Source organism: Triticum aestivum, chromosome 5A (assembly GCF_018294505.1).
Source record: "Triticum aestivum cultivar Chinese Spring chromosome 5A, IWGSC CS RefSeq v2.1, whole genome shotgun sequence".
Taxonomy (NCBI): domain Eukaryota; kingdom Viridiplantae; phylum Streptophyta; class Magnoliopsida; order Poales; family Poaceae; genus Triticum; species Triticum aestivum.
In genome coordinates this window covers 5,593,322-5,617,926 of record NC_057806.1, presented here as the reverse complement: position 1 = coordinate 5,617,926, position 24,605 = coordinate 5,593,322, and the positions used below count along the sequence as shown (strand labels likewise).

The 24,605-nt window shown below is 42.6% G+C and overlaps 1 protein-coding gene, 1 long non-coding RNA gene, 6 other non-coding genes and 3 pseudogenes across 9 annotated transcripts; 1 reads left to right on the top strand and 10 right to left on the bottom strand.

Annotated features, from left to right (window-relative positions):
- The first annotated feature begins 363 nt into the window (after positions 1-363).
- On the top strand, positions 364-3,157 carry LOC123106289 (uncharacterized). The gene is made up of 3 exons (XR_006451281.1): positions 364-578; positions 1,126-1,209; positions 2,468-3,157. It is a non-coding gene; the product is annotated as an uncharacterized lncRNA (long non-coding RNA).
- Positions 3,158-10,295: 7,138 nt separating this feature from the next.
- LOC123109385 (small nucleolar RNA snoR8a) lies at positions 10,296-10,381 on the bottom strand. Its single transcript, XR_006452619.1, has one exon. It is a non-coding gene; the product is annotated as a small nucleolar RNA snoR8a (small nucleolar RNA).
- Positions 10,382-10,994: 613 nt separating this feature from the next.
- Positions 10,995-11,073, bottom strand: LOC123109343 (uncharacterized; annotated as a pseudogene).
- Positions 11,074-11,279: 206 nt separating this feature from the next.
- Positions 11,280-11,374, bottom strand: LOC123109327 (small nucleolar RNA Z101). Its single transcript, XR_006452568.1, has one exon. It is a non-coding gene; the product is annotated as a small nucleolar RNA Z101 (small nucleolar RNA).
- A 196-nt stretch (positions 11,375-11,570) lies between these two features.
- Positions 11,571-11,666, bottom strand: LOC123109326 (small nucleolar RNA Z101). Its single transcript, XR_006452567.1, has one exon. It is a non-coding gene; the product is annotated as a small nucleolar RNA Z101 (small nucleolar RNA).
- Positions 11,667-12,095: 429 nt separating this feature from the next.
- LOC123109333 (small nucleolar RNA Z102/R77) lies at positions 12,096-12,182 on the bottom strand. The gene has a single exon (XR_006452571.1). It is a non-coding gene; the product is annotated as a small nucleolar RNA Z102/R77 (small nucleolar RNA).
- Positions 12,183-12,254: 72 nt separating this feature from the next.
- Positions 12,255-12,355, bottom strand: LOC123109329 (uncharacterized; annotated as a pseudogene).
- Positions 12,356-12,549: 194 nt separating this feature from the next.
- LOC123109342 (small nucleolar RNA Z102/R77) lies at positions 12,550-12,632 on the bottom strand. The gene has a single exon (XR_006452580.1). It is a non-coding gene; the product is annotated as a small nucleolar RNA Z102/R77 (small nucleolar RNA).
- Positions 12,633-12,748: 116 nt separating this feature from the next.
- On the bottom strand, positions 12,749-12,834 carry LOC123109338 (small nucleolar RNA Z102/R77). The gene has a single exon (XR_006452576.1). It is a non-coding gene; the product is annotated as a small nucleolar RNA Z102/R77 (small nucleolar RNA).
- Positions 12,835-12,898: 64 nt separating this feature from the next.
- LOC123109330 (uncharacterized) lies at positions 12,899-12,997 on the bottom strand (annotated as a pseudogene).
- Positions 12,998-15,758: 2,761 nt separating this feature from the next.
- LOC123106288 (uncharacterized) lies at positions 15,759-22,486 on the bottom strand. Of its 2 annotated transcripts, none has more exons than XM_044528496.1 (3): positions 20,917-22,486; positions 20,605-20,823; positions 15,759-16,608 (listed from the first exon to the last, which is right to left on the bottom strand). In XM_044528496.1, exons 1-3 carry the CDS (start codon positions 21,053-21,055, stop codon positions 16,469-16,471), a joined length of 498 nt encoding a protein of 165 aa, XP_044384431.1. In that variant the 5' UTR covers positions 21,056-22,486; the 3' UTR covers positions 15,759-16,468. The 2 variants fall into 2 exon arrangements, with proteins under 2 accessions (XP_044384431.1, XP_044384430.1); XM_044528495.1 differs by having other exon boundaries at positions 21,989-22,486.
- Positions 22,487-24,605: the final 2,119 nt, after the last annotated feature.

Sequence of the window (24,605 nt, the reverse complement as noted above, 5' to 3'; positions counted from 1 at the left end):
AGGGGATTTGAGAAGGTTTTGACTTGTAGGGGATTAAATCCATTTCAATCCCTGCCAAACCCCCTCCAAATCCCTCCCAGCCGAACACAGCCTACAGGGGCGAACGCAAGTACAGGGTTGTGGGGGCAAATGCCCCCACTCGAATTTTTGGCCCTCTCATACTGGGCCTCTACTCTAGAGCTTTGCCCCCTCTCAGCCCGCTGTCTTTGCCCCCACTTGTTTGTTTTTTCTGGTTCTCCTTCGAAAGCCCATACTCTCAGAGACAACCAGCCCACCTAGGCAATGGCCTTGTCACATACGAACATCCATCAACCATCACGCATGTATACACGAACGTATTACTTTGCACGAAGCGGCGTCTTTGACAGTTTCGTGAATCACACGAACTAAGACCTGAGCCCTAGCTAAATGAAACTCGCCGCCTGCCGCCCAGACAAAACGCGATGCGCCCTTCCAAGCGCATCTCCCTTCTCCGGCAATCGCCTTGGATCTGCGTTGTGCAGGCTGGCCGGCCGGCCGGCTTGCGGATCTATGGCCCTTGCAATTTGTATCTGGGACGCTGTTTCTGCGCGATCGAGGTAAGTCCTAGGGCATGTTCATCTTTTCTAGATTCAGTTCAAATTTATAAATTGTTGTCTTTTTCGATTTCCATGTTAGTAATTGAATGAGTTTTATTTAGGATATATACTCTGTACAGCATACCAATTGATAATCAGGTTGATTGATTCTAGCATCATGGAATATTTTTTTACAAAATAAGTTTGAGTATGCGAGAGTGGAATAAATCTATAGGGACTATCTGCCTTCATGTATGATATTTTATTTAATGCCTCAACTTTGTGATTGGCAAGGGAGCTAATGGAGGTTTCTCTTAGGTTCCTCCGAATCCATCTAAAAGTAAGAGAATATACAGATTTCAATCGCAATCATCATAACAAATTAGGAGATAGTACTTTGCATGGGGAACTTATGAGCCTCATGCATCCAAATTTCAACCTAGAATGATTGAAAAAACCTCCCCCATCCATTGAGATTGTTCTCGCTCTGAAGTTCAGGAATATTGCTTTACGTAAGAAGATGTGAGTGATGATTCTTTTCTGAGTCATAGCCTCATTTGCTTTGCAGAAGTGAAATCTTGGATACCATCCCTAATGAATGATAGTTAAAGCTTCCATGGAAAAAATTGTTGTGCGATGAAATGGAGGGGAGGTAATGGGCTTAAATGTATTTATTTATTCATGTTTAAATTCTACCTTTTTGCCTGTGAATTCTCCCTTGTTTTGAACATGTACCTTTTCTCTTACGGATTGAAGGCTAGAAATTTTGTTCAAGAAGATTAGGAACAACATATTGCTATTTTTCAAGTCACTGTGTCTTAAATGGTTAGTTTACTTTGACTTTGCAACAAACTTGTCGTAGTTATGTGTGTGCAGAAATTATATTGTAAGGAAATATATATTTTTGCTTATTATTCTTAGTCACTATACATGCTTGTGTGGTTGTGTGGTTACTTTTTAAACTGATCTAACCATTAGTTTGTACACATCTCTCCGTAAAACAAAGTTCACTACACATCTTTGCCCCCTCTCAGTTTTCATCCTGGATCCGCCCCTGCTTGCCTAGCCACTAAATCAGCAACAAACAAGCGAACAATTAATCGCCAATAAGTAAATAGGCAATGAATTGCTTAATACTAGTACATCATATTTAGTTTTCTTTTTTCTTTTTCTTTTTGTTTTTTGAAAGTAGGATGACAGGACTAAAATTAGTACTACTCTCTCTCTCTCTCTCTCTCTCTATATATATATATTCCCACATGTGTAAGGTGTGTTTGATTGTTTTCACTATATAAAATAAAAAAAACGGCAACAGAGATAAAGTGCGCTCGTGGCTGTTGGTGCTGCGTGCGCCATGAATGCTTATCAGTCTGAGCCTATCACAAATGTTTAGTAATGTTTAGTAATGTTTGCTGCACTGCCTTTTGATGTTCTTAAACATTCACAAATGTCATATGGTGCTTTTTTCTTCTGTGAGAATAGTATCTTCGACAATGAATCTAGTGAAAAATAAGTTCCTAGGTCCATCACTGCATCATATTTAGTAATGTTTGCTGCACTGCCTTTTGATGTTCTTAAACGTTCACAAATGTCATATGATGCTTTTTTCTTCTGTTAAAATAGTACATTCGACAATGAATCTAGTGAAAAATAAGTTCCTAGGTCCATCACTGCATCATATTTAGTAATGTTTGCTGCACTGTCTTTTGATATTCTTAAACATTCACAAATGTCATATGATGCTTTTTTCTTCTGTTAAAATAGTATTTTCGACAATGCATCTAGTGAACAATAAACTCCTAGGTCCATCACTACATCCACCTCGTCCTTTCCCTCAATTCCCTCCTGCTTTCCAGTATTCGCTGGTTATTCATCACCCGTTGATCCCAATTCGAGTATTTTCCCTGCAGCACGATGGCCGAAGAGGACGTTGACTGGACATAGGTGTTTGATCGGGGCGCACACGACCGAATATCATCTGATCCAGCAATCTACACGCGGCAAGCACCCAATGGAGATCTCCGGTGGAGCCTTCCATGACTCTTCAATGGCCAGATCAATGAGGAACGACATCAAACAGAACACCGTCTTGGCGCTAGAAGAACCCTAGGACCAGCACGGGAGGGGAACAGATCTGGGTCAGGAAGCCTAGATCCGCCGCCAACCAGCAACCATGGTCGGCCCCCACGCTGCCCTCGCAGCCGTGGTGGCACAGCCGCCGCCGGATCCCACGGGTCCGTCGCCCCAGCGCTCCATCTCCGCCGTCATGCCGGGCGCCCATGGGCGCCACCATGCCTTGGCCAGCGGCCCCCACACGAGAGTGGGAGGAGAGCCCGGCGTCCGCTGTTCGCCGGGCGAGCTTTGCTCACTTGCCTCCTCCGGCAGCAGCGGGGAAGGGGGATCGGGGGCGGTGGCGGCGGCTAGGGTTCGCCCGAGCCGCCCCCCTGAGGTGACGCGAGCGAAGGGTGAGAAGTTGTCCCTCACTTAGGTTTTCAAACTCAGAGTCTATATATCTAATATCGAGAGTTTCTAAAAGGCCGATTTAGGATAAAATGATAGTCAGATCATCTCAATTTTCTGCCACTGCCACATAAGCAGAACTCCAGTACTACCAACCAAAAAGCATCCCAGTGCTCTCTTTCAAAAATCCCTCTCTGGTAGCCACCCCTTCATAAATTTAAACTTGTTCTGCAGGAGTTTGCATTTGGATTAGACTTTTTTTTTGCGGGCTCATTTGAATTAGACTTGGTCTCCGGCCAGGTAACTCGTCCCATCTCGAGTCGATAGGTAATACCAAATACGGAGTAGTTTCCAATAGTTTGAGGGGTTGTTTGAGAATTGAGATGTCTCCGGCTACTTCTCCTGTTCCGTAACAATAATTACCCTGCCCGCCGCCACGCTTCTCGCGACGCCGTTCGCCGGGTTTTCGCCTTGTTTAGAGCTTGGGCTCTCCTTTAGATCTCTTCCTGTGTGTTTGTGCTACCTAGCCGCCGTGAGCATAAATCCCAATGGCCACCGAGACTTTGGTCGGCGACGTGGACTTCGAGGGAGACGTCATCACCACCACCGTCACGTCCTCCGGCGCCGCAAGTGGAGAGCTAACTTTCACGTACCCTTATCCATGACTAGTTTTTTGGTGATATTTTAGTCCTTTATATCCCTCTTTATGAACTCCTCTCTTGCCATGTTTATTCTACCTTGATCTCTCTTGGCATTATCAACCCATTTTAAGCAGCCGTTATGCATTGGCGCATGCGTTAAAAAAAGGAAACCGATAAACCCACAAACAAAAAAGCAAAATACTTAACCAGACCTAAAAAAAAGAAAGAAACAAAGAAAACCAAATATAATGAAGAAAGAAAGTAAAACTGAGAGAAAAACATTCAAAAAACAAAGAAAACCAAAGTAAAAAAATAAGGAACAAAAGATTAAAAAACATGAAAAAAAATAAAAATGCAAAAAGGAAGCAAAGAATGAAAAATTGACGAAAACCGGACCGATCGAACGTACGGCAATGGTACGAGTCGCAGCAACTACTGCGCTAAATGGGCTAACCCACTATTGTGTTAAACATAGGCGATTCCTATTCGAACGCGGTACGGGCGACACATAGCTGTCGCATGGTCAAAGCAACGAAACGTTGTGTAGACATACAAATTGGCCAGTCCACTCGGGTGGAAGACCTTCGCTTACATGGGTGATAGCTCTTTACGGAAAACTCTATTTGCCGCATCCTATTTAGCGTTGAAGGCGTCCCTTCCTTCGGCACCGACAATTAGCGAACACAGAAGCACCTATGGCAACATAGTGTCCCAATCAAGATTTCTCACATCACCAGTTTAAGGAACCTTTTAAGGTTCCCTTCGGATTTTTTAGGCTGGTCTCCCTGTTTTCTCAAAATACAATTGTCATGATGATTTTAATTTTTGAACATAAAAATCACAAACAATTCTCAAACATATGGACATTTTTCAATTTCATGATTTGTTTTTCAAATCCATGTATACATTTTCAAATTTATGAATATTTCTCAAATCCATGAACTATTTTAAAATTTGTGAACTTTGAAAACACAATGAACTTTTTATGAACCTGTGAAATTACCAAAATACATGAACTTTTTATAATTTCATGAACATATTTTCAAATAATCAAAAATGTCCATGTGTACAAGAAAAACGTTTGGTTTGTGCCCTAAAAATGTACATTATATATTAAGAAAAATATAATTTTTTTTATAAAAAACAAAGCTGATTAAACCAAAAAAATAACAAACAAAAAAGCAAAACACTGAAGAAAACACAGAAACAAATAAAACCAAATATAATGAGAAAAGTAGGAAATCCATTTAGGAAACAAAGAAAACCAAAGTAAAATTGAAGAAAAACAGAAAAGAAATATCAAGAAAACGAAAATATAACACAACAAAAAAACAGAAAACATTTTTTTATATTTTTTATATTTCCATCCCCACCAAAAACAGAAACTTGCTGCCAAGACCCTAACATTTTGCATTCAACACCCTAAAACTTATTTTACCTCACAAACAAGGACAAAATTTCGGCCAGAAATTTCGGCAGCATAACACATGTGGTGGAAATTTGAGAAGTATCGAAACAATGGAACTATATATCACATAGTGTTTGCGAGTAGAAATACAACAACCCGAGTGCTTTGCCTCATCCTATACCATCCATCAATACCACTACCAGGATGGATGATATCCAAGTACCTACCTACCTACCTATCTACTCCAATGCATCCATCCTACCAACACAGCACAACAATTCTTGAAACAACTAATCTCGACGAACAGCAACAAACGGTTCCATCCATCATGTCCTCGGGCTTCACCACCACGACCTCCGTCGGTCCGTCCTTATTCGGTCGCACCACAAGATAACAAGAGCCCAACAGCAACTGGGCGACGCCAACAAAGCTTTCGACGCATCATTGCACAGGCACCTGCACACCAGTCCGGTCCGGTAAACATTAGTACCTACCGGTTTGCAACATATATGATATTATAGCATCGACAGGACAACATCAGCAGCAGATGTCATATTACCCAGCAAGCTACATTTTACTAGATGACAGTCGCACAACCAGACCACAACCTGTACGTACCAGTTGAGTTTAGTTTAGCTCCTTCCTTAAATCAGTAAGTAAATTTTCCTATATATTCAGGCAAGACATGTATATACTACGTTGGTAGTGGCAGCATACATCAATCATCCTTTCACTGTGGAGATTTAGTTGGGGGCTGATTGATTAATCCAGTCTAGCTCTTCTAGCTGGAGTGCATGCAGCACAACACCCAACTACAGCAGCAAAAGAGAAGCTCACAGGAACATAACATGCCAAGTAACTTACTCCCTCCGTTCGGAATTATTTGTCTTGGATATGGATGTATCTAGAACTAAAATACATATAGATACATCCATTTCTGCGACAAGTAATTCCGAACGGAGGGAGTACTTGATAAGGACAAGTCTGTTTACCAATAATGCTAGAACAAGGCCCTTTGTAAAACTAAAACATACTAGAAATGAGGCCTTCCGTAGCCAGAGACAAACGAGACAGTGAACAACAAGCATCCCTTTCACGGGAGAAAACTGAGGCCCTTGTACTGACAAAATAAAGCATAGATTGCACTCCAGTAGTGAACTGCTAAACACTAAAGATACGACAAACAAGCCACATTGAAATCAATGTGAAGTGGTAGCCCGTTACATAAGCAGATTTATTTTTGATCAAAATTGCTTTTCACACAAGCACTTGCAAGAAAGGGAAGGAAGGAGAGGAGGACATACCTCCGCTGGGACCTTGTCTACGACATGCAGCTCGTCGGGAAGGGGTCGGAGATGCTGCTGTTGTAAACTTCCGGTCTTCTATGGGAGGCCGAGGCACCACGTCGAAGGCCAGCAAGAGGGTGCATGTATAGGCCTGAATCCTGGCGACAAACACAAACAAGAGGAATCACATGACATAGGCATAAAGGAAGGGCAGTATCTATCTAGTTGAGATGCCGCTGCCAGCTAAGAAGCAGTCAAGCTATACAAAATGCAAGTAAATTATCTGCAGAAATAGCCATTCTTAAAACAGTGAGGATCTCCCCTAAAAAACTGTGAAAATTACTCTTGTGGCCAATGTTAGCAAACTACTCTAGAATCTAACAAGGACATCATGAATTCGTTATATGCAACATCACGGCACACAAAGAGAAGCAATTCGTAACTTCAAAACATAGTTGAATATCAGAGCAGCACTTTTGGCACTCAAACTGGCATATGTCTTTGTGTAGGCCTAGGGTGCACCAACTTGTAATCTCACAATTGAACAAAACAGCAACGTTCCATCTCAAGAAGCGGAGCCTAAGACCATATCAAGTGTCAAACAAAACAAAAAGCTAAAAAGAAAAGCAAGCAGCTCCAGTGGTCGATAGCAACAGCAAGAACGCACCATCTATCTAAACATATGAACCAACAAAATCAAAAGAATCAGCAGAAAAGCAATCTATCTTCTCTAGAGAATGAAACGGTCAACCATGGCCTCGAAAAATAGATCCCAGTCACCGGGCAAAAATTTTTAACAAGCCGTGCGTACATTGGCTCCCAGCTGCCTTCCACTCCCCACCCCTCCCTATTCCACTACACCCATAAACCGCGACCCGAGCCGCCAAACACACACAGATTCATTTCATTTCATTGCTATCAAATTCATTATTGTCCAGATTTTATCATAAATCTGTTAGTTGATAACACGAAATAAAGGTATATATGATCCATCTATGCATGGCATAAGTGACGAGCATAACAATGGTGGTACAACAGGTGAATTTTTCGTTTCCCGACCTATACAATCAATACCAGTACCGAGATGGATGATTTCTTAAGAGATACTACGACTCCGATCTCATTTTCCTACGAAAGCGTTCACAATTCAGAAAAGAACAAGACAAACTAACTTACTTGACGGCGACAATGCTCCATCCATCATCATGGCCTCGAGCTTCACCATGACGACGTTCATCTGTCCTTCTTCACTCACACCACAAGCTAAGGAGAGCCAGACAGCATCACTTGAATACAAAACACCAACCCATCAATCAGGCCCGAGTCGGGAACACCACCAGAACATTCAGCAGCAACCCAAAATGCACAAGCTCAGTTTTACACCATCCATCCATCTTCTTGCCCTCCGCAAGAACAGTCTCCCCCTACCTGGGCAGAGAGAGAAAGAAAGTGAGATTATTATACCAGCCCATCCAAAACTTCCCTATGTGTCACAATAAAAGAAAACAATGAGACCTTTGTCTACACTCCCAAAGTCGGCCATAAAAACATAAATAGGAGAGCGCCTAGTCCAAAAGCAACAACAGAAACACTGGCTGATTCAGCAAAATAATCAACGACATTGAGCTAGGGAACAAGAACTAGAGGATGCAACCTGAAGACTAAGGCATCGACTACAAAATAAACTTTCGCATACTATAGCGAGCAGAAAGCCGATTCGCCACTTGATGCATCTCAGCAAACAGAAAAATATTGGCGACACTAAGTCCCATTCTACATGGATTATCATTGGTGACACTCAATGACAAGAGGATAAAAATGACCTAAACATGGGCACTCCATTTGAACCAGGGCACCATCATAGCGTTTCAGTCTAAAATCATCATTTCACTATTGGTAGTGGCAGCATACATCAATCATCCTTTCACTGTTGAGAATTAGTTGGGGGCTGATTAATTAATCCAGTCTAGCTCTTCTAGCTAGATGGACAAGGAAAAACTGGGTGCACGCAACACAGCACTACCCAACTACAGCAGAAAAGAGAAACTCACCGGAACATAACATGCCAAGCAACTTACTTGATAAGCACAAGTCTGTTTCCCAATAATTGCTAGGACAGGATCCTTTCATAAACCAAAAACATACTACAAATGAGGCCTTCCATAGCCAGAGACAAACGAGACAGTGAACAACCAGCAAGTGGGAGATAAACTGACATGATATGGAACACTAATGATACAACAAACAAGCCATGTTGAAATCAATGTGAAGTGGCAGTCCGTTAAATAAGCAGATTTATTTTTGATCAAAATTGCTTTTCACACAAGCAATTGACAGGAAAGGGAAGGAAGGGGAGGAGAAAATACCTTGACTGGGACCTCGTCTACGACCTGCAGCTCGTCAGGAAGGGGTCAAAGATGCTGCTCCTACTGCAAACTTCCGGTCTTTCGTCGGAGGCCGACGCACCACAGCAAAGGCCAGTAAGAGGGTGCAAGTATAGACTTGAATCCTGGGAACAAACACAAACAAGAGGAATCAGGAAGGTGCGACGCAGGTTGTAGTTGAGGCAAAGGTACGAACTGGACCATGCCAAAACTCACAAATCAGAGCACAACATCCAGCATCCATACACAGAAGAGAAGAGGCATGATAAAATTGTCACAAAATCTATCAAAGATGTGAAGCGAGAGCACTAAAACTTCAGACTGGAGAAAACACCACATACTATTGAAACTCAATAGTTTCAGCGGCAGCCAAAAGCTTATCCAAGGTTTACATAACGTCAAAGAAATAGCCGCGAAATAACCTGGAGGTACTCCAAAACAGTACATATAGTTTGAGCTATCACAATGTTGACCAAACTAAAATTTGAAAGCAAAAACTATGTTCTGGACTATCAAAACTTTGACGTCATTGTGTACATGAAGTAGCAACGCAATGGCTGAGGGTAGCATTGCCAGCGTAAGTATGAAACTGCCAGGAACAAGTACTTCGACCAGTATTGCTCCACTCAAGCCTAGAGAACCCCGTTTGGAAAATGTATAGATGGCATATAATCAAGCAGGACGTATATGTGTGTGTAACGAGACAAAACATAATGCTCTGACAAATAAATTTACCTAAAAATACTGGATCCACACAAGTTCACATCATCGGAATCACCAAGACAATGGGATGAAACTGCAATTAAGACGTGAAAAATAGATTGATTGGGGTGGGTACAGGATCATAGGAACACATGGTCTTGAAAGAAGAAGGCCAGCATGTCTCTGGGCCAGAATAAATTATAATGAAACAGTGAGTGTCTTCAACAAACAAAAAAAAGCGACTGCACCTACACAATTGTACTCTTCTTCTAGAACCAGTGATGCTGCCACCAAGGGAGCAAGAGTTCCTAACATGGTTGTATTGAATGAGTTACTACAGGTTGAACAAATCAAATTGATTTCTAGAACTATGTAAGGTTGTGTTGCATCAAATTCACTTTCACATGCCACCAAAGTAGATTCCAAGCAAGTAAAAACACATATAAAAAAGAGACAAGGTCACCTCATCTGGACGGTTTGGGTTTGCAGCAATCTATGGCAAGCATTTGGCAGCTTCAGTTTAGCCTTCGCTAGCTGCTCTTGCCAGCGAATTATTGACACCATTCACATTAGCTCTAGCCTATCAAATGTACATGCAGAAGACAATATAAACATAGTCTCTCCATACAAATAGAAGATCATAGCTGATACAAGCAACCATAGCATAAGTAGTTAATCATACACAGAGCCTATCTTGCAAAAGAAGATGAAACTAGAAAAGATGAAACCAGGAACAACCAAGCAAAAACATGAAACCAGAATAATTTACCTTCAGATTCAGACTCCAAAAGCAAAACATTCTCGGGGCAAATAAACACAAAAAACAAGAATCCAGTGAAACCAGAAGTACTGTTCAGTGGTGATCAGATTCTATGGGTGTATAGGAGTCATTCATGGGGATCTCCGGTAAGTACGAGGAATGTTTCATAATCACTGCACCACCAAAGGGCAAATCAGAAGTACCATAAGAACGCAAATGATAGAAGCACAGAGATTAAACTAGAATTTGGCGCGTGTGTAACACAAGATCCATGTAGACGGATTTGTGCTCTAAGAAATATCTGAATACAAAAACACCAGAAATAAGCTCATTCTTCTTGTAACATTCCGTCTTTGATCTATCATGTTCAGTCAGGTTAAAAGATTCATCGGTTTGGAAGCAAACATTCTATGCCTAGTTTGCACATGTATATTAAGACCACCTTACTCGGTAGCGACCTAATCCAACATATTCAGACCCATCTAACGATATTTGGAGTGAGAATCGTGATATAAACTCCTAGGCCTGAGATGGAGCTAATACTTCTCCGTTGCAAAAAGGGCGTGACATCACAGAGACACCTCAGACACAAATTACCCATAAAACTTGTGTCTCATCTGCGTCAACAATGCTCCTCCTAGAAAGAGCAGCGGGAACAAGAAAAACAATAGATTTCGAAAGAAACTACATCATGAAAAGAATGATTTCTGGTACCAACTTACAAAGAAAAACTGCGACATTTTCAACAAGAAATAGCTAAAAACAAACCCGTTACTTTCTCATAACGAAAAAGGGATGATGATCAGGTTCAATTCAGTACTGTGGCCATCATGTTGGCAAATCAAACCAATGTGGGAATTAATCATTTATCATCTCGCCTCCACCGATTAAATTAGGAAATGAAGAGATGAAATTACTCTACATTGAACAAGGCAAGCCAAGCAAAAACAGTTTGGCTTTTTCATGGAAAGAGGATGATCGGATTCGGTTCAGTAAACGTCTCATTCTTGGACAATTAATCTAAAATCCAAATCTTTTTTTTAAAGAAAGGTACCAAGAGCGCAAAAGAAATAAATGATGCAAGATGGATGAGATCTCCAAGGTGAAAAAAGTGACATCACAGAAATGCCTCAGGCGCAAATTACCCATAAACTCATGTCTCCTCACCTGCGTCAAGAGAGCCTATTTCAACAACAACAAAAATTGAAATTCTCCGATATGAGAGAACAAAACTCGGTAGATCATATGATTAGGTAGAGCTAATACGTGATTCCATGGACATCATATGGTCCATCAACGAAATAATTCAATCCTCATTTCACCCAAAAAGAAACAAATTAGGGAAAAATCACATAGGAAGAGAATATTATCAAGGATGCATCATATCTCCAAGGTGAAAAGAGTGACATCACAGGGACGCCTCAGATGCAAATTACCCATAAAACTTGTGTCTCGTCATCTGCAAAAACAATGCTCCTCCAAGAAATAGCAGCAAGAACAAGAAAAAGAAAAAAAACTAGAAATACCAAGAGAAACTACAACCAGAAGAAAGGAATAACAGGCATGCAAAGAATGACAAGTCTTGCAGCACAGCAAAGGTTTTCGTTGAGGCTCGCTACTAAGCTCATTTCTAAATTCAAAGATACAACCTTTATGGTTTATTTTTAGATTATTACACTGAAATAATTTCTTTCAGTATCAACCCAGGGACTATGATCAGATTTGGTTCAAAATTCAGACCATCAAGCATGCTAATAAAACCAGTAGAGAAACTAATCATTCATTATCTATCTGGCTATTAACTTAGAAAATAACCATCTATAGAATAAATGAAATTACTCTACCAAAAACATCGGATTTAGGAAACACACATTGGTTTTCTTTTTTGCGGAAAAGAGGATGATCAGATTCGGTTCAGTATTTGAGGCCATCATATCGGCCAATCAAACCAATAGGGAAATTAATCTCATTCATCATCTCATCTCTCACCAATTAAACGAAAAATTATTATTATTTAATAGAAATTACTAGGAGGGAAAAAATAAAACAGTGAGGGCACCGACATCAGATCTCCAAGGTGAAAAGAGTGGGACATCACATAAATGCCTTAGAAGCAAATTACCCATAAAAACACGTGTCTCCTCATCCGTGTCAGCTACGCCCATTTCAACCAAAAAACTATCAAATTCAATTAGAAAACAAGGTTTCTAATTTCAAATATCATACATTGCTAGTTAGTTTTACAACAGCACTAAAATAATTTTTGGTACCATCCTGGAACAAAAAACACCATATCTTTGAAGCTGGAAAAGCTTAAAAGAAATTCATTTCTTTTCATATCAAACCATAGAGGATGATCAGATTCGGTTCAGTATTTAGGCCATCATGTTACCAATCAAACCAGTAGGTAAATTAATCATTCATTATCTCATCTCCGTTTATTGAACTATGAAATAAGTCTACTGAACAAACGAAATTGCTTTACAAATAACATGGTTAAGGAACATGATGAGGGCAAGCAGAAACACATTGTTTTTCGGGTAAACAAGAAGATGATCATATTCGGTTCAGTATTGAGGCCATCATATCGCCCAATCAAACCAATAGGGAAATTAATCCCATTCGTCATCTCATCTCTCACCACTTAAAACCCATTTTTTAAAAAAAGATAAGCACCAAGAACACAAAAAACGCGTGTCGGGGATGCATCACATCTCCAAGGTCAAAAACAGTGTGGCATCACACAACTGCCTCAAGACGTAAATTACCCATATACTTGTGTCTCCTCATCTGCATCGACAACACTCTTTCAACAACAAAAATAAAGAAACTGACAACAAATTAAATAAGAAAAATTAGACAAATTGCAAAGTTTTCTTTTATTCAAGACACAAAATAAAAACCAGTATGGGATATGATCAGATAGAGCTAATGCATGATTCATTGGACATCATATCATCCATCAATAATGTAATTATATCCTCATCTCACTAGCCAGTGCAACTACATATAACAGGAACATACTTCATCACACGTGAGAGACATAAGTGTTCATCATACACAAACAAACAGGGAGAAAAATTCTTCATTTTCCTTAACCAAAAGATGCTGATGCGTATTCATAGAAATTGAACATCGGAAAGGGACGCGTGCTCCAGTTTTAGTCAAAGTTTAACCATGATCACTTATTCATGGTAATGATAAAATATTAGAGCAAGCAGCAGCACTAACACATCAGCATATATACTTAGGCTTTCATCCTAGACAATTTCATCATTATACAAGGTACATATGACAAGATTAGATGAACAGAGGAGTGGAAACACCACGATCAAGTACAGTACCTAGTCTGTTCTTAGACAACTCTACATAGACTGGGGCAAGCAAAGAGAAGAAATATGTTGCTTTTAGACTCGGGAATTCATTCAGTTTGATTTGCAAGCAGTTCAAACAAGCAGGACAGCATGGAGTCCACGGCTTAGATTGTTGAGGTGCGCTTATGTTACTGCCAGCATACCTACACAAGATTCCTCTTGGCATCAGGTCTCCTCTTTCTCCGCATATTTGCCAACTCCTGGGATGTCCCAAAATGCGACTATCAGGCCATTACTGTCAACAGCTCAACAAATAATGGTGCAACAAGAAACATGAGTCGCAATGAAGAAAAACCTGTTCTGAATTCTGATTCAAATGTGAAGAGGTTCCAATTGACTGATGAAGCATGAGGTCTTGCGCGCTTCCGTTTGGTTCTGAGGTACCTACAAGCATCCATAACATTGTATACCACACATGAATGGTCCTGTCAAAGTGGGAGATGAATGAATGAACTTGCTAACACATGTAAACACAAACCTGGAACATCTGCTGGTAACATCACTGGCATCAAAACACCATTTCCAAATGCCCCTCTGAAATTATAAATAGGCAAGAGTTAACTTTACAGCACGTGTTTTGAGAAATAATGTAGTCAGGAACTATGCATGATGCAGATGAATACGGGCAAGTGTCGAGTAGTACAGGCTATGGTTTCTAATGTTGATGTAAGAAAAGCCACCCGAGTATGCCGAAGATCTGTTTTTCTTGTGGTCGTGGTGCTTGCACAATGTGGCATTTTAGCCGATAAAGTCAACCATGTTTTAGACACAAAAGATTGAGGCCGAAGCACGAACCACAAGTGGCGCCACACAAACATGGACAAGTCATCCGTGTTTGTCACATGCATACATGGCTAGAGTACTTTGCAGATGGATATGAGCTAGCTAGGATAGGACCTCTCCTCTCTGAACTGAAGAAAGAAAGTTTCAGTTTAAAGAAAGTTTCAGTTTACATGTACGCCATGTGCAGTAAGCAAATTGGATTTCACCCAACCAGAGCATAGCATGAGAATGAGAGGGAGCAGAGAGATACCTCCCATGGCACTACGGTCATACAACACAGGTACAGGAAAAAGTACACCAAAGATTCAGTTAAGCCACACATTGCCACTCAGGACTAAGAACTACTCCCCCCGTGCTGAATTAATTGACTCAAATTTGTCTACATACCGATGTATCATCTAAGTCAGCTAATTTGTGACGGAGGTTGTAGATTGCAAGAATTTGATGCCATTTTGAGTGAACAATCCCAAGTGAGTGCTCTAAACAGAGCACCAAAATTCATCACAGATTCATTCGTCACCTGACTTAAGCATCTTACATAATCTCACAGCCCACCTCACTTGGGTCGTCTCTGTTGCACATCTGCTCGTGGCATCAAAGCGCCATTTTGAAATGCCTCTCTGAAATTATAAATAAGCAAGAGTTAACTTGACGGCACGTGTTTACAGAAATGATGTACTCGGGAACTATGCATCATACAGATGAATTGGGCAAGTGCTGAGTAGTTACGGGCTACGGAGCCTCTAATGTTGATTAAGAAAAGTACACACTAGAGCAGAGCGGCAAAAGAGAGGGCAAAATCAATAACCATTATTATATATACCAGAATCATCACGAGAAGCACAACGTTATATATACTGTTTCCCACTGAGGACAGAGAACCTGTTCGTACATGTAGTAGCCGCGCGTGCACACACATAGAGTGGTTAATATTTTAGATTTTTCATAAGAATGAAGAAAAGCTAAACTTTCAGTGCGTGCATGTCATGGTATGGGTAAAGTAATTTTCAGGTACGTGTGTGCACTTTGAGATTTCTGAAGAAGGAAAGTTTCAGTTTTCTGCAGTTTTTATTCTTCACGGCTCAGTTGTCCACTCTTCTCTGAGGAAGGAACAGAAGTTTCAGTTTTCTCCTCTCTGTATAAGTTGCAGTAAGCTTGCAAATTGGTTGGGCATAGACAACCAGAGAGAGCATGAGAGCGGAGAGAGAGACCTTCCATGGCGTTGGAGCAGCGCCAACCCAGGAAGAAGCAGACCCATCAGAAAAGAAGCGGTAGCCTTCCCTTCCTTGTAGGTGGTGCCCCTGACATGCGAGCATCAGGGAGTGAGGGAGGGGAGTGGCCGAGTCAAAAACTAGCAGAAGGAAGGGGAGTAGAAGAGGGACCTTGCATCTTGTGGACCTCTCTGAAATTATGAATAAGCAAGAGTTAACTTGACAGCAAGTGTTTTCAGAAAAGTTGTACTCAGGAAGTATGCATCATGCAGATGAATATGGCCAAGTGCCAACTAGTACGGGCTATGGAGCCTCTAATGTTGATGTAAGAAAAGACATCCTAATGTTGCTAACACTCGAGCGCATGCATTTACAGCGCCCAACTAGACCAAAGTGGCAAAAGAGAGAAACAAGCTTGAGTGAAAAATCCACTAACTATTATATATACCGGAATCATCACGAGAAGCACAAGATTATATATACTGTTTCCCCCTAAGGACTAAGAACTTGTTCATTTTTCCAACCGGGCTCTCACCCCTTTCCATTAGTTTTTCAATCAACGAAAATACAGCAGTTTTTGTAGCCAAATATGTCTAGCAGTACAACCACCACACCTAACATAACGAAGCAAAACGCCCAGAGCGCAGATGAAACCGAAAGGGGAGAGCGAGTTGGCGCATCGTCAGAAAACCCACCGCAGGATGATTCTGGAACGAACCATCCGCCATGGGACGAAAACCTGACGACACAAACATCCACAGCTCAACTATGAATCCAAAAAGTCCCAGGACAATTCAAGCTGGAACATTACTGTAACTAAACGGAGAATAACTAGGAGACAAAAGACCCAGCGGGCATCCACCCCCAGTGGGAGATGACTAAGCAAAAGACGCAGAACTTCATCATCCAATCTGGATCCCCTCATTGTCTCCTAAGAGGAGCCTGCCTCGAGGAAACGATCTGTCCGCCAGAGCAGCAGCCGCATGCGCTAGCCTCTTCACTCCGGCCTGAAGCTTCTCCCTATCTTCTCCCTTAAGCAGACCTGCTCAGTACAACAAAAACGAACAGGCAGTGAAGACAGCCTCTAAAGGCGAACGAACAGTATGATTATCAAAGGTAACTTTATTGCGGAGTATCCAAATCCCCCAGCATATCGCAACAATAATCATCATATAAAAATGATTTCCGCCTGGAAAGAACTTATAGAGCCAAGCGAAACTTTGCCAAAGCGAGCGGGGGCAACATGACGCCCCAGCCGTCATGCCCAGCACCCCCCAAACTGAACGGGCAAGCGAGCATGTGAAAAACAGATGATTCGCTGTTTCCATATTAGTGCAAAAGGAGCACATGGGATTCCCAGGCCAGTTCCTCGCACGCATATTGTCACGAGTAAGAACTGCATTCTGGAACAACTGCCAAAGAAAGATCTTAATTTTCAGAGGAATAGGTGCTTTCCACACCATCTTATAATTAGGGCTTGATAGATCTTTTTCCAACCATTCATATAATGATTTAGTATTAAATTTCCCTTTGTTGCCCCAGGCCCACATAACTTTATCTGGGGAGGTGCTCAACGAGAGTTTTCTAGCTTCCGTAACCATCCAGTCCCACTGTTCTCCCAACACCCCAACCAATCTACGCCTAAAGCCAAGGACATAATTGTTTGCCACCCAGGATGCAACAGTGCAATCCTGCTCCTGGCATATACCAAACAAATCAGGAAAGTGATTTTTTAACACAATATTCTCGATCCACTGGTCATGCCAGACTCTAGCAAGGTTTCCACTCTCGATCACAATTTTTCTACCCGCCATATATGAGTCCTTTCATAATCGCTTTCCAACAGGGAGAATCTGAAAAGCGACTCTGTACGTTAGCCACAGTTTTGTTCCTGAGGTAGCGAGCTTTGACTATACGTTGCCAAAGCCCATCTCTCGTATCTAATTTCCACCACCACTTAGCTAATAAAGCAACATTTTGCTTATGGAGATCTTTAATACCTAGCCCTCCTATTTTTTTCGATCGGCAAACTCTTGACCATTTAACCATATGGTAACCACGTTTCTTATTTTTTTTTCTCCTCCAAAAGAAACGTCTACGATGTTTATCAAGCTTCTCAATGAAAGTCCTATTGAAAAGGAACATTGACATGAGGAAGGAGGGAATTCCATCCAAACTAGATCCTAACAGCGTCAATCTGGCTCCAGAAGATGCCGCATAAGCTACCCAGGCATCAAGCTTTTTGATAATTTTCCCATCAAGGAAGTCCAGATCCGCATTCCTGAGAGCAGAATATGTAACGGGGACTCCCAGATATTTCATAGGCAGAGTGCCCGCTTGACAACCAAACATGTCAGCATAAACCAAGTCAGTATCATTATCTCCCCCGATACTGAAAATCTCACTTTTTTCAAAGTTAATCTTAAGCCCTGACATAAGTTCAAAAAGATATAGCAAGAGTTTGATATTAACAGCTTTGCCAATATCATGCTCAAAACAAAGAACCGTGTCATCTGCATACTGCAGGATACTAACACCATTATCAATAAGATCAGCAGCTAATCCTTTAATGAGACCATTCTTTTGAGCAGCGAGAACCATTTTGGTCAAGCAATCAGCCGCAATATTGAACAAGAAAGGAGAGTGAGGATCCCCCTGCCTCACCCCCTTGGCACTTTGGATGTATGGTCCCACCTCGTCGTTAATCTTGACACTAATCGTGCCATCTTTTAGGATTTGAGAGACCCATCCACACCACTTAGAGTTAAATCCATGCTTCTTATGACAATCAAGCAAGAACTCCCAATTGACTTTATCGTAAGCTTTCTCGAAGTCAAGTTTAAGGACCACTCCACACTGTTTTTTGACATGGGTATAGTGCAGAATTTCGTGGAGGGATAGGATTCCATCCACTATGTGTCTCCCCTTAATAAAAGCATTTTGCTGGATACTAAACAGTTTATGCGCATATTTGCTAGCCCTAATATCCATAACTTTGGTGAGCAGTTTGTAAGGGCAACGGAGAAGACAAATAGGTCTATACTGCCGAATACTTTTAGCATCTGACGACTTAGGCAACAAAGTAATGATGCCATAGTTAAGTCTTCGAACATCTAGCTTGCCTGCATGAAACCAATCGAACAAGCATAGGAGATCACTGGCCACCACCTCCCAGCAGTGTTGATAAAATTCAGCAGGAATATCGTCTGGACCAGGGGCACGGTTAGATTTCATGTCGAACAGAGCATTTTTTATTTCCTCCAACGAGAAAGGACGGGTCAAGTCCTCATTGTCCGCTGGAGTAATCAACTCGTCCTGAGACCACAAAGAGGCATCAATCTGACACATGTTGCCAGGAGCCGGACCAAACAGGGTTTTATAATACTCAGTGGCATGGGCAAGTAAATTTTTAGTACCTTCAATAAGAGTGGACCCACACTCCAGGGAAATCATGGAATTTTTTCTACGACGACCATTCGCCACTTTATGAAAAAAATCAGTGTTGTTGTCCCCTTTCAATAACCACCTCTCATTAGAGAGTTGATGCCAGTGGAGCTCTTCTTCCACATACATATTATTCAGCTCAACTAGAATATCCAACTTCCTAGTATAAGCGTCCCCACATAAACCATCAGTTTCTTCCAGTTTTTCAAGCTCCTGCAAATCAAGCTTAATAATGTTCTTCCTAATCTTGTTATGACCAAACAAATTGGAGCCCCAGCCCTTAAAGAATTTCTTAATTCTCTTAAGCTTAATATTCAAGGAATCGATGGGGTTTAAAGTATACACTGGCTTAGTCCAAATCTCAGCAACCAGAGGGAGAAAGTCTGGATTACTGAGCCAGGCGTTATCAAACTTAAAGCATCTGCTACCCGGCGATCTAGATGAGGCATTCCCACCATCAACCAACAAAGGATTGTGGTCTGATATTTCTTTTGTCAACTTATAAACAGAAGCGAGAGGATATAAATCTTCCCAGTCAGGAGACATGAGAACTCTATCAAGTTTTTCTAGAGTCGGGTTTTTTTGTTTATTGGACCAGGTGTAACAACCACCAGTCATATAGATCTCTCTCAACCCAAGCAGGTGTATAACGGAGTTGAACACATCCAAGAAATGGGACATAGATGTTTTTTTGTTTTTTTCCCCACAATGTCTAATGATATTAAAATCTCCCCCAACTAGATACGGAATGTTTGTACTGTGACACATAGATGACAGTTCCGCAATGAATTCAGGCTTCTGTTCATCATGTGCCGCACCATAAACAATCATCAAAGCCCAGCTACAGTTCCTGCTCTTATCGAACAGGGTCAACTGTAGGATGTATTTACCACATTTGGTCATAAGGATATCAAACTTATCCTTGCTAATACCACACAGGATGCCACCTGATTTCCCCCTAGAGGGATTCCACTCCCAACGAAATTTATGATTCGGATCAATCTGTCTGAAAAATGCAGGATTATAGACCTTCTTCATAGTCTCTTGAAGACCAATGAAATCTAAAGCATTGACATTGATCATGTCAATTAGGCAGGTGGACATACCTTTTTTTCCCACTCCTCTACAATTCCAAAAAAACCCTTTCATTTGTATCTTTCAGGTTTTCCTCTCGCTCTGGTAGGTCTGCCAGGATCCATAGCAGCCCTACCCATCTCGTTATTGTGCTGACTTCTAGTCACAGGTCTACTGGACTTGTTAGGGGATATAACTATCACCGTTTTCCTGCGATGATTTTTCTTTCTTTTGTTTTTAGACTGAACCAGGATAAATGGTTCGTCCATATTTCCACTATCATCATCCCATGTTAAAGAGAGGGGCACATCATTACCCAATCCATCATTGACAGTTATTTTCTGTGAATTAGCATCAATTTTTTCATGCAACGAATTTCTAGAGATTTCTAATTCACGCAGGATATCAACAGTAACAAAGTCATCATCGGGGATTTGCACTCCCATCAGAGCAGCACGCAATATAATAGCAGAATCAGATAAGGCAGAGAATTGATTTTTTGACTCGGATATATCCATACCTTCCAAATTACGTTTCCTCATTCTGTTTGCCGCCACATTCTCCACCCTCTCCAGCTTCTGCTTCTGTCTGTGTGAAACTTCCTTTTCACCACTCATGCAGTCATGGATTGGTGATCCAGAAGGAGATTCAACTGTATAAACACTACAGTTTTCTCCCCCTTCCACAGTTCCCTCCTCAAGAGGTACAATATGTGGAAGAGAAGGCCAAACCACATAATCTGACAAAGGAGGAAAAGCATTTCCATAAGTACATCCATCACGATACATAAACAAAGGTGAGGGAGGAATAGGAGTAATCATCCCCCAAGCACCTTTATGTATGCTGTTCACATTGCTGTGATATTCATTTATTTCATCTCTATCCAGATCTTCAGTCATTTTGTCACAGGAACTTTTATCAGATTGAGAGCCACAATAAGATATTTTTTCAGCTGCATGTTCTCTGGCCATCGTCTCAATCAGAAGCTCTGTGGTGTTACCTTCCTCACTATCCTCCTCTTCTTCACTCTCAACTACTGCAGGAAGCCTCTGTATTCCCTTATCATAGTTCTGGGGGGGGGGGAAGCACTAGTCTCCCCCTGCCCCGTTGAAGAAGCAGGATATGAATCCATCCTTGCTTTCTTGGGGACAGAAGGTGATGCACTGCTGTCCACAGCAGTATAGGCTTGACTTTTCCCAGCACCCATAGTCACAACTTTTTCAACTTCATAAAAGAAATCATATATTTGCTCTCCCAGCACTCCTTCAGCTGAAGGAGGGATTTTCTCAACATCTATGCAGCCAAGAAGAATTCTAGCATACTCTGGTTTATGCACAGTCGATTCATCCACCTCTAATGTAATCCCCACTAGAGCCCCGGCATAAGCCACATGTTCAGTGCACCTTTTCTCTATGGGAATGTTGCGAACCCTAACCCACGCTTTTTCCAGCATGCCTTTAGCTCCAATCGAAGCGGTCCAAGGAGTAATGCATACCACAATATTCCCCTCTTTCAGCGGCAAGCGTTTCCCATAACAGCATGCTCTCTCAACTTCACTAGCATTAGGAAATCGCATCACATATTGAGCAGGGCCAATAGAACGGGCAGTACAACGCCATTTCCTTTTCCCAGGTTTTTTGGCAAATATAGCATTAAATTCCTGCTCAATATCCTTAACAGTAGCATCCCCTTCAACTACAGTAATCACCACATTATTGGGTTTTCCACACTATGCTTAGCTGCACACATATCAGGTATATAAAAGAAACCCTGACCAGGAGATTGAAAACCACACATGAAGGGGGTACACTCCCAAGGCCTCAGAACTTGGCAAAGTTGAGCCATATGACCTAGTTTGTTACACTTATCGCAGCGAATGGTAGGGCAACGAGGAGCGAAATGACCTGGGAGGGAGCAATTGATGCAGAGCTCGGTGTTGCCCTTGGTCGCCACATGCCCAGATGTTGGTGGTGGAGGCGGTTCCTTGGCGCCCGCCATCTTCTCCTTGCTCGCATCACTCATGGCCCGAGCAGCAGCTTCCCATCTGTCCGCAACTTCGCCACCACCAGATCTCGAATCTCCCGACGTCGCCGGTGGCGGATCTGGCCGCTGCCATACCATATGACGAGATTGGTTTGGCGGCGGAGCCTTGCGACCGCCACCGAATCCACCCCGCGCAGTGTTGTCGCGCCATCCGCCAGATCTCCCCCCGCCACGGTCACCCATCACGGTGCGCGGCACGCTCCCTGCCCGCTCAGCTCCAGCAACTTGGGCGAAGGATCGAACGTCGCCGCCGGCCTTGCCCCTCCACCAGCCAAAGGAATCAGGAGGGGATGAATTGGGAATGCAAACCCTAGGACGCTCCCATAGGTGCTTGAAGAGAGGAGCGAGGTGTGCGTCTCGTGTAGTTGGGGTAGGTGGGGAAAGTGAAGCATCTCCCCTCGCCTCCTCCGCACTAGAAGGCTCCACGCCAGATCCGGTGCTGGGTCCCGCCTGGCGGTCAGGTGGCCATGGAGATGTTCCCACGCGTCCTGCCGCCATTAGCGGATGGTTGGTGAGGTGCGGGGCCACCCCGGGCCGGTCCACGCCCGCCTGAATCTTCGTGAGCCCCCCGTGCACCGCGCCATGGACCGTGCACGTCTCCAGAGACCGCGCCTGAATTCTCGCAAAGTGACACGGTAGCGAGACGATGTCGCCGACGTCGATGAACTCCCCCGCCCGGAGAAAACGTGCATCCACCGTGACTCCGCGGTCATCGATCAGAATAATACGGAGAGCATCCCGCCGGAGCACCAGCTCGCCGTCATAGAACGTGAGCGAGCGCAGCTGCAGATTGGCAGCGTACAATACGCGCCATCTCTCGTCAGGTGTGTCGCCCTGTGTGTCGCGTGAGCACGACGCGCGGTGCGCCATCTTCTCAAGCTCGATACGGGAGTTCACCTGAGTTCACCTGAGATCTTCTCAAACTTGTTCATACATGTAGCAGCAGCACACAGAGAGTGGCTAGCTATACCAGTAATATTATTGATTTTCAGAAGAATGGAGAAGAGCTAAACTTTCAGTGCGTGCATGGCATGGCTAGAGTGCTTTGCAGGTGCGTGTGAACACTTTGAGTTTTCTGAAGGAAAGTTTCTGTTTTCTGCAGTTTCATTCTTCATGGCCTAAGAGGGAACCAAAATTTTAGTTTTCTGCAGTTAATAAGTTGCAGTGAGCCTGCAAGTTGGATGGGCGTGGAGAACCAGAGAGAGCATGAGAGGGAGAGAGAGCGGAGAGAGCATGAGAGGGAAGAAGCAGACCCATCGGAGCGAAGCGGTGGCTTTCCCTTCCTTGTAGGTGGTGTCCCTGACCTGCGAGCATCAGGGAGTGAGGGAGGGGAGCGACCGAATCAAAAACAAGAAGGAAGGGGAGTAGAAGAGGGACCATGCCTTGCATTCTGTGGTGTCGGAGTTCCCATGTCCTGTGAAGATGGCCGAGGTGGATCATCTTCCGGTGGCATCAAAACGCCATTTCCAAATGCCTCTCTGAAATTAAAAATAAGCAGGATTAACTTGACAGCACATGTAAATGATGCAGTCAGGAAGTATGCATCATGCAGATGAATACGGGGAAGTACCAACTAGTACGGGCTATGGAGCCTGTGGTGTTGATGTAAGAAAAGCTATCCGAGTACATCTTGCACAATGTGGCATTTTAGCCGATAAAAGTCATTCGTATTTTAGGCACAAAAGAAAAAGATTGAGGCTGAAGCACCAACCACAAGTGGCGCCACACAAACATGGATTAGGGAAACACTCGAGCGCACGCATTTACAGCGCCCAACTAGAGCAGAGCGGCAAAATTGAGAAACAAACTTGAGGGCAAAATCCAGTAACTACTATATATACCGGAATCATCACAAACCATCAGCACAAGATTATATATACCGTTTCAACAATAAGGACTGGAAACTTGTTCATATATGTAGCAGCAGCACGCACGCGCATAGTGGCTAGCTTTGCCACTAATATTTTTGACTTTCAGAAGAATGACGAAAAGCTAAACTTGCAGTGCATGCATGGCATGGTGCGTGTGAACACTTGAGTTTTCTGAAGAAGAAAAGTTTCAGTTTTCTGCAATGAACAGCAGCTTATAAATAAGCAAGAGTTAACTTGACAGCATGTGTTTTCAGAAATGATGTAGTCAGGAACTATGCTTCATGCAGATGAATATGGGGAAGAGGAATCAGAGACATCAAGCTTTATTTTTTGTTCGACGGCTTGTCAGGGATGCTATTGGACTTCTCATCAAATTAATACGTCCCCGTCAACCAGGTCTTCGTAGAACTGCGGATCTACAATGGAGTATCACATATCCACGACCATTCTTGGATAAAAGCATATTGGCAAGAATGGAGTTGCCGAGTAGTACGGGCTATGGAGCTTGATGTAAGAAAACTAGAGCAGAGCGGCAAAAGAGAGAAACAAAGCAAAATCCACTAACTACCATATATAGCCGAATCATCATGAGACGCACCAGATTATA

Bases quoted from the DNA above. Each gene is read 5' to 3' on its own strand.
- LOC123106288 (XM_044528495.1), bottom strand. From the start codon at position 22,310: ATGGGTGACCGTGGCGGGGGGAGATCTGGCGGATGGCGCGACAACACT. The intron at 20,824-21,988 runs GTCATTTCGCTC...CTCCTTTGTCAG, and splicing joins CATCAATTGCTCCCTCCCAG to ATTATGTGGTTTGGCCTTCT. The intron at 16,609-20,604 runs GTATGGATATAT...TGTACTGAGCAG, and splicing joins GAGGAAACGTAATTTGGAAG to GTCTGCTTAAGGGAGAAGAT.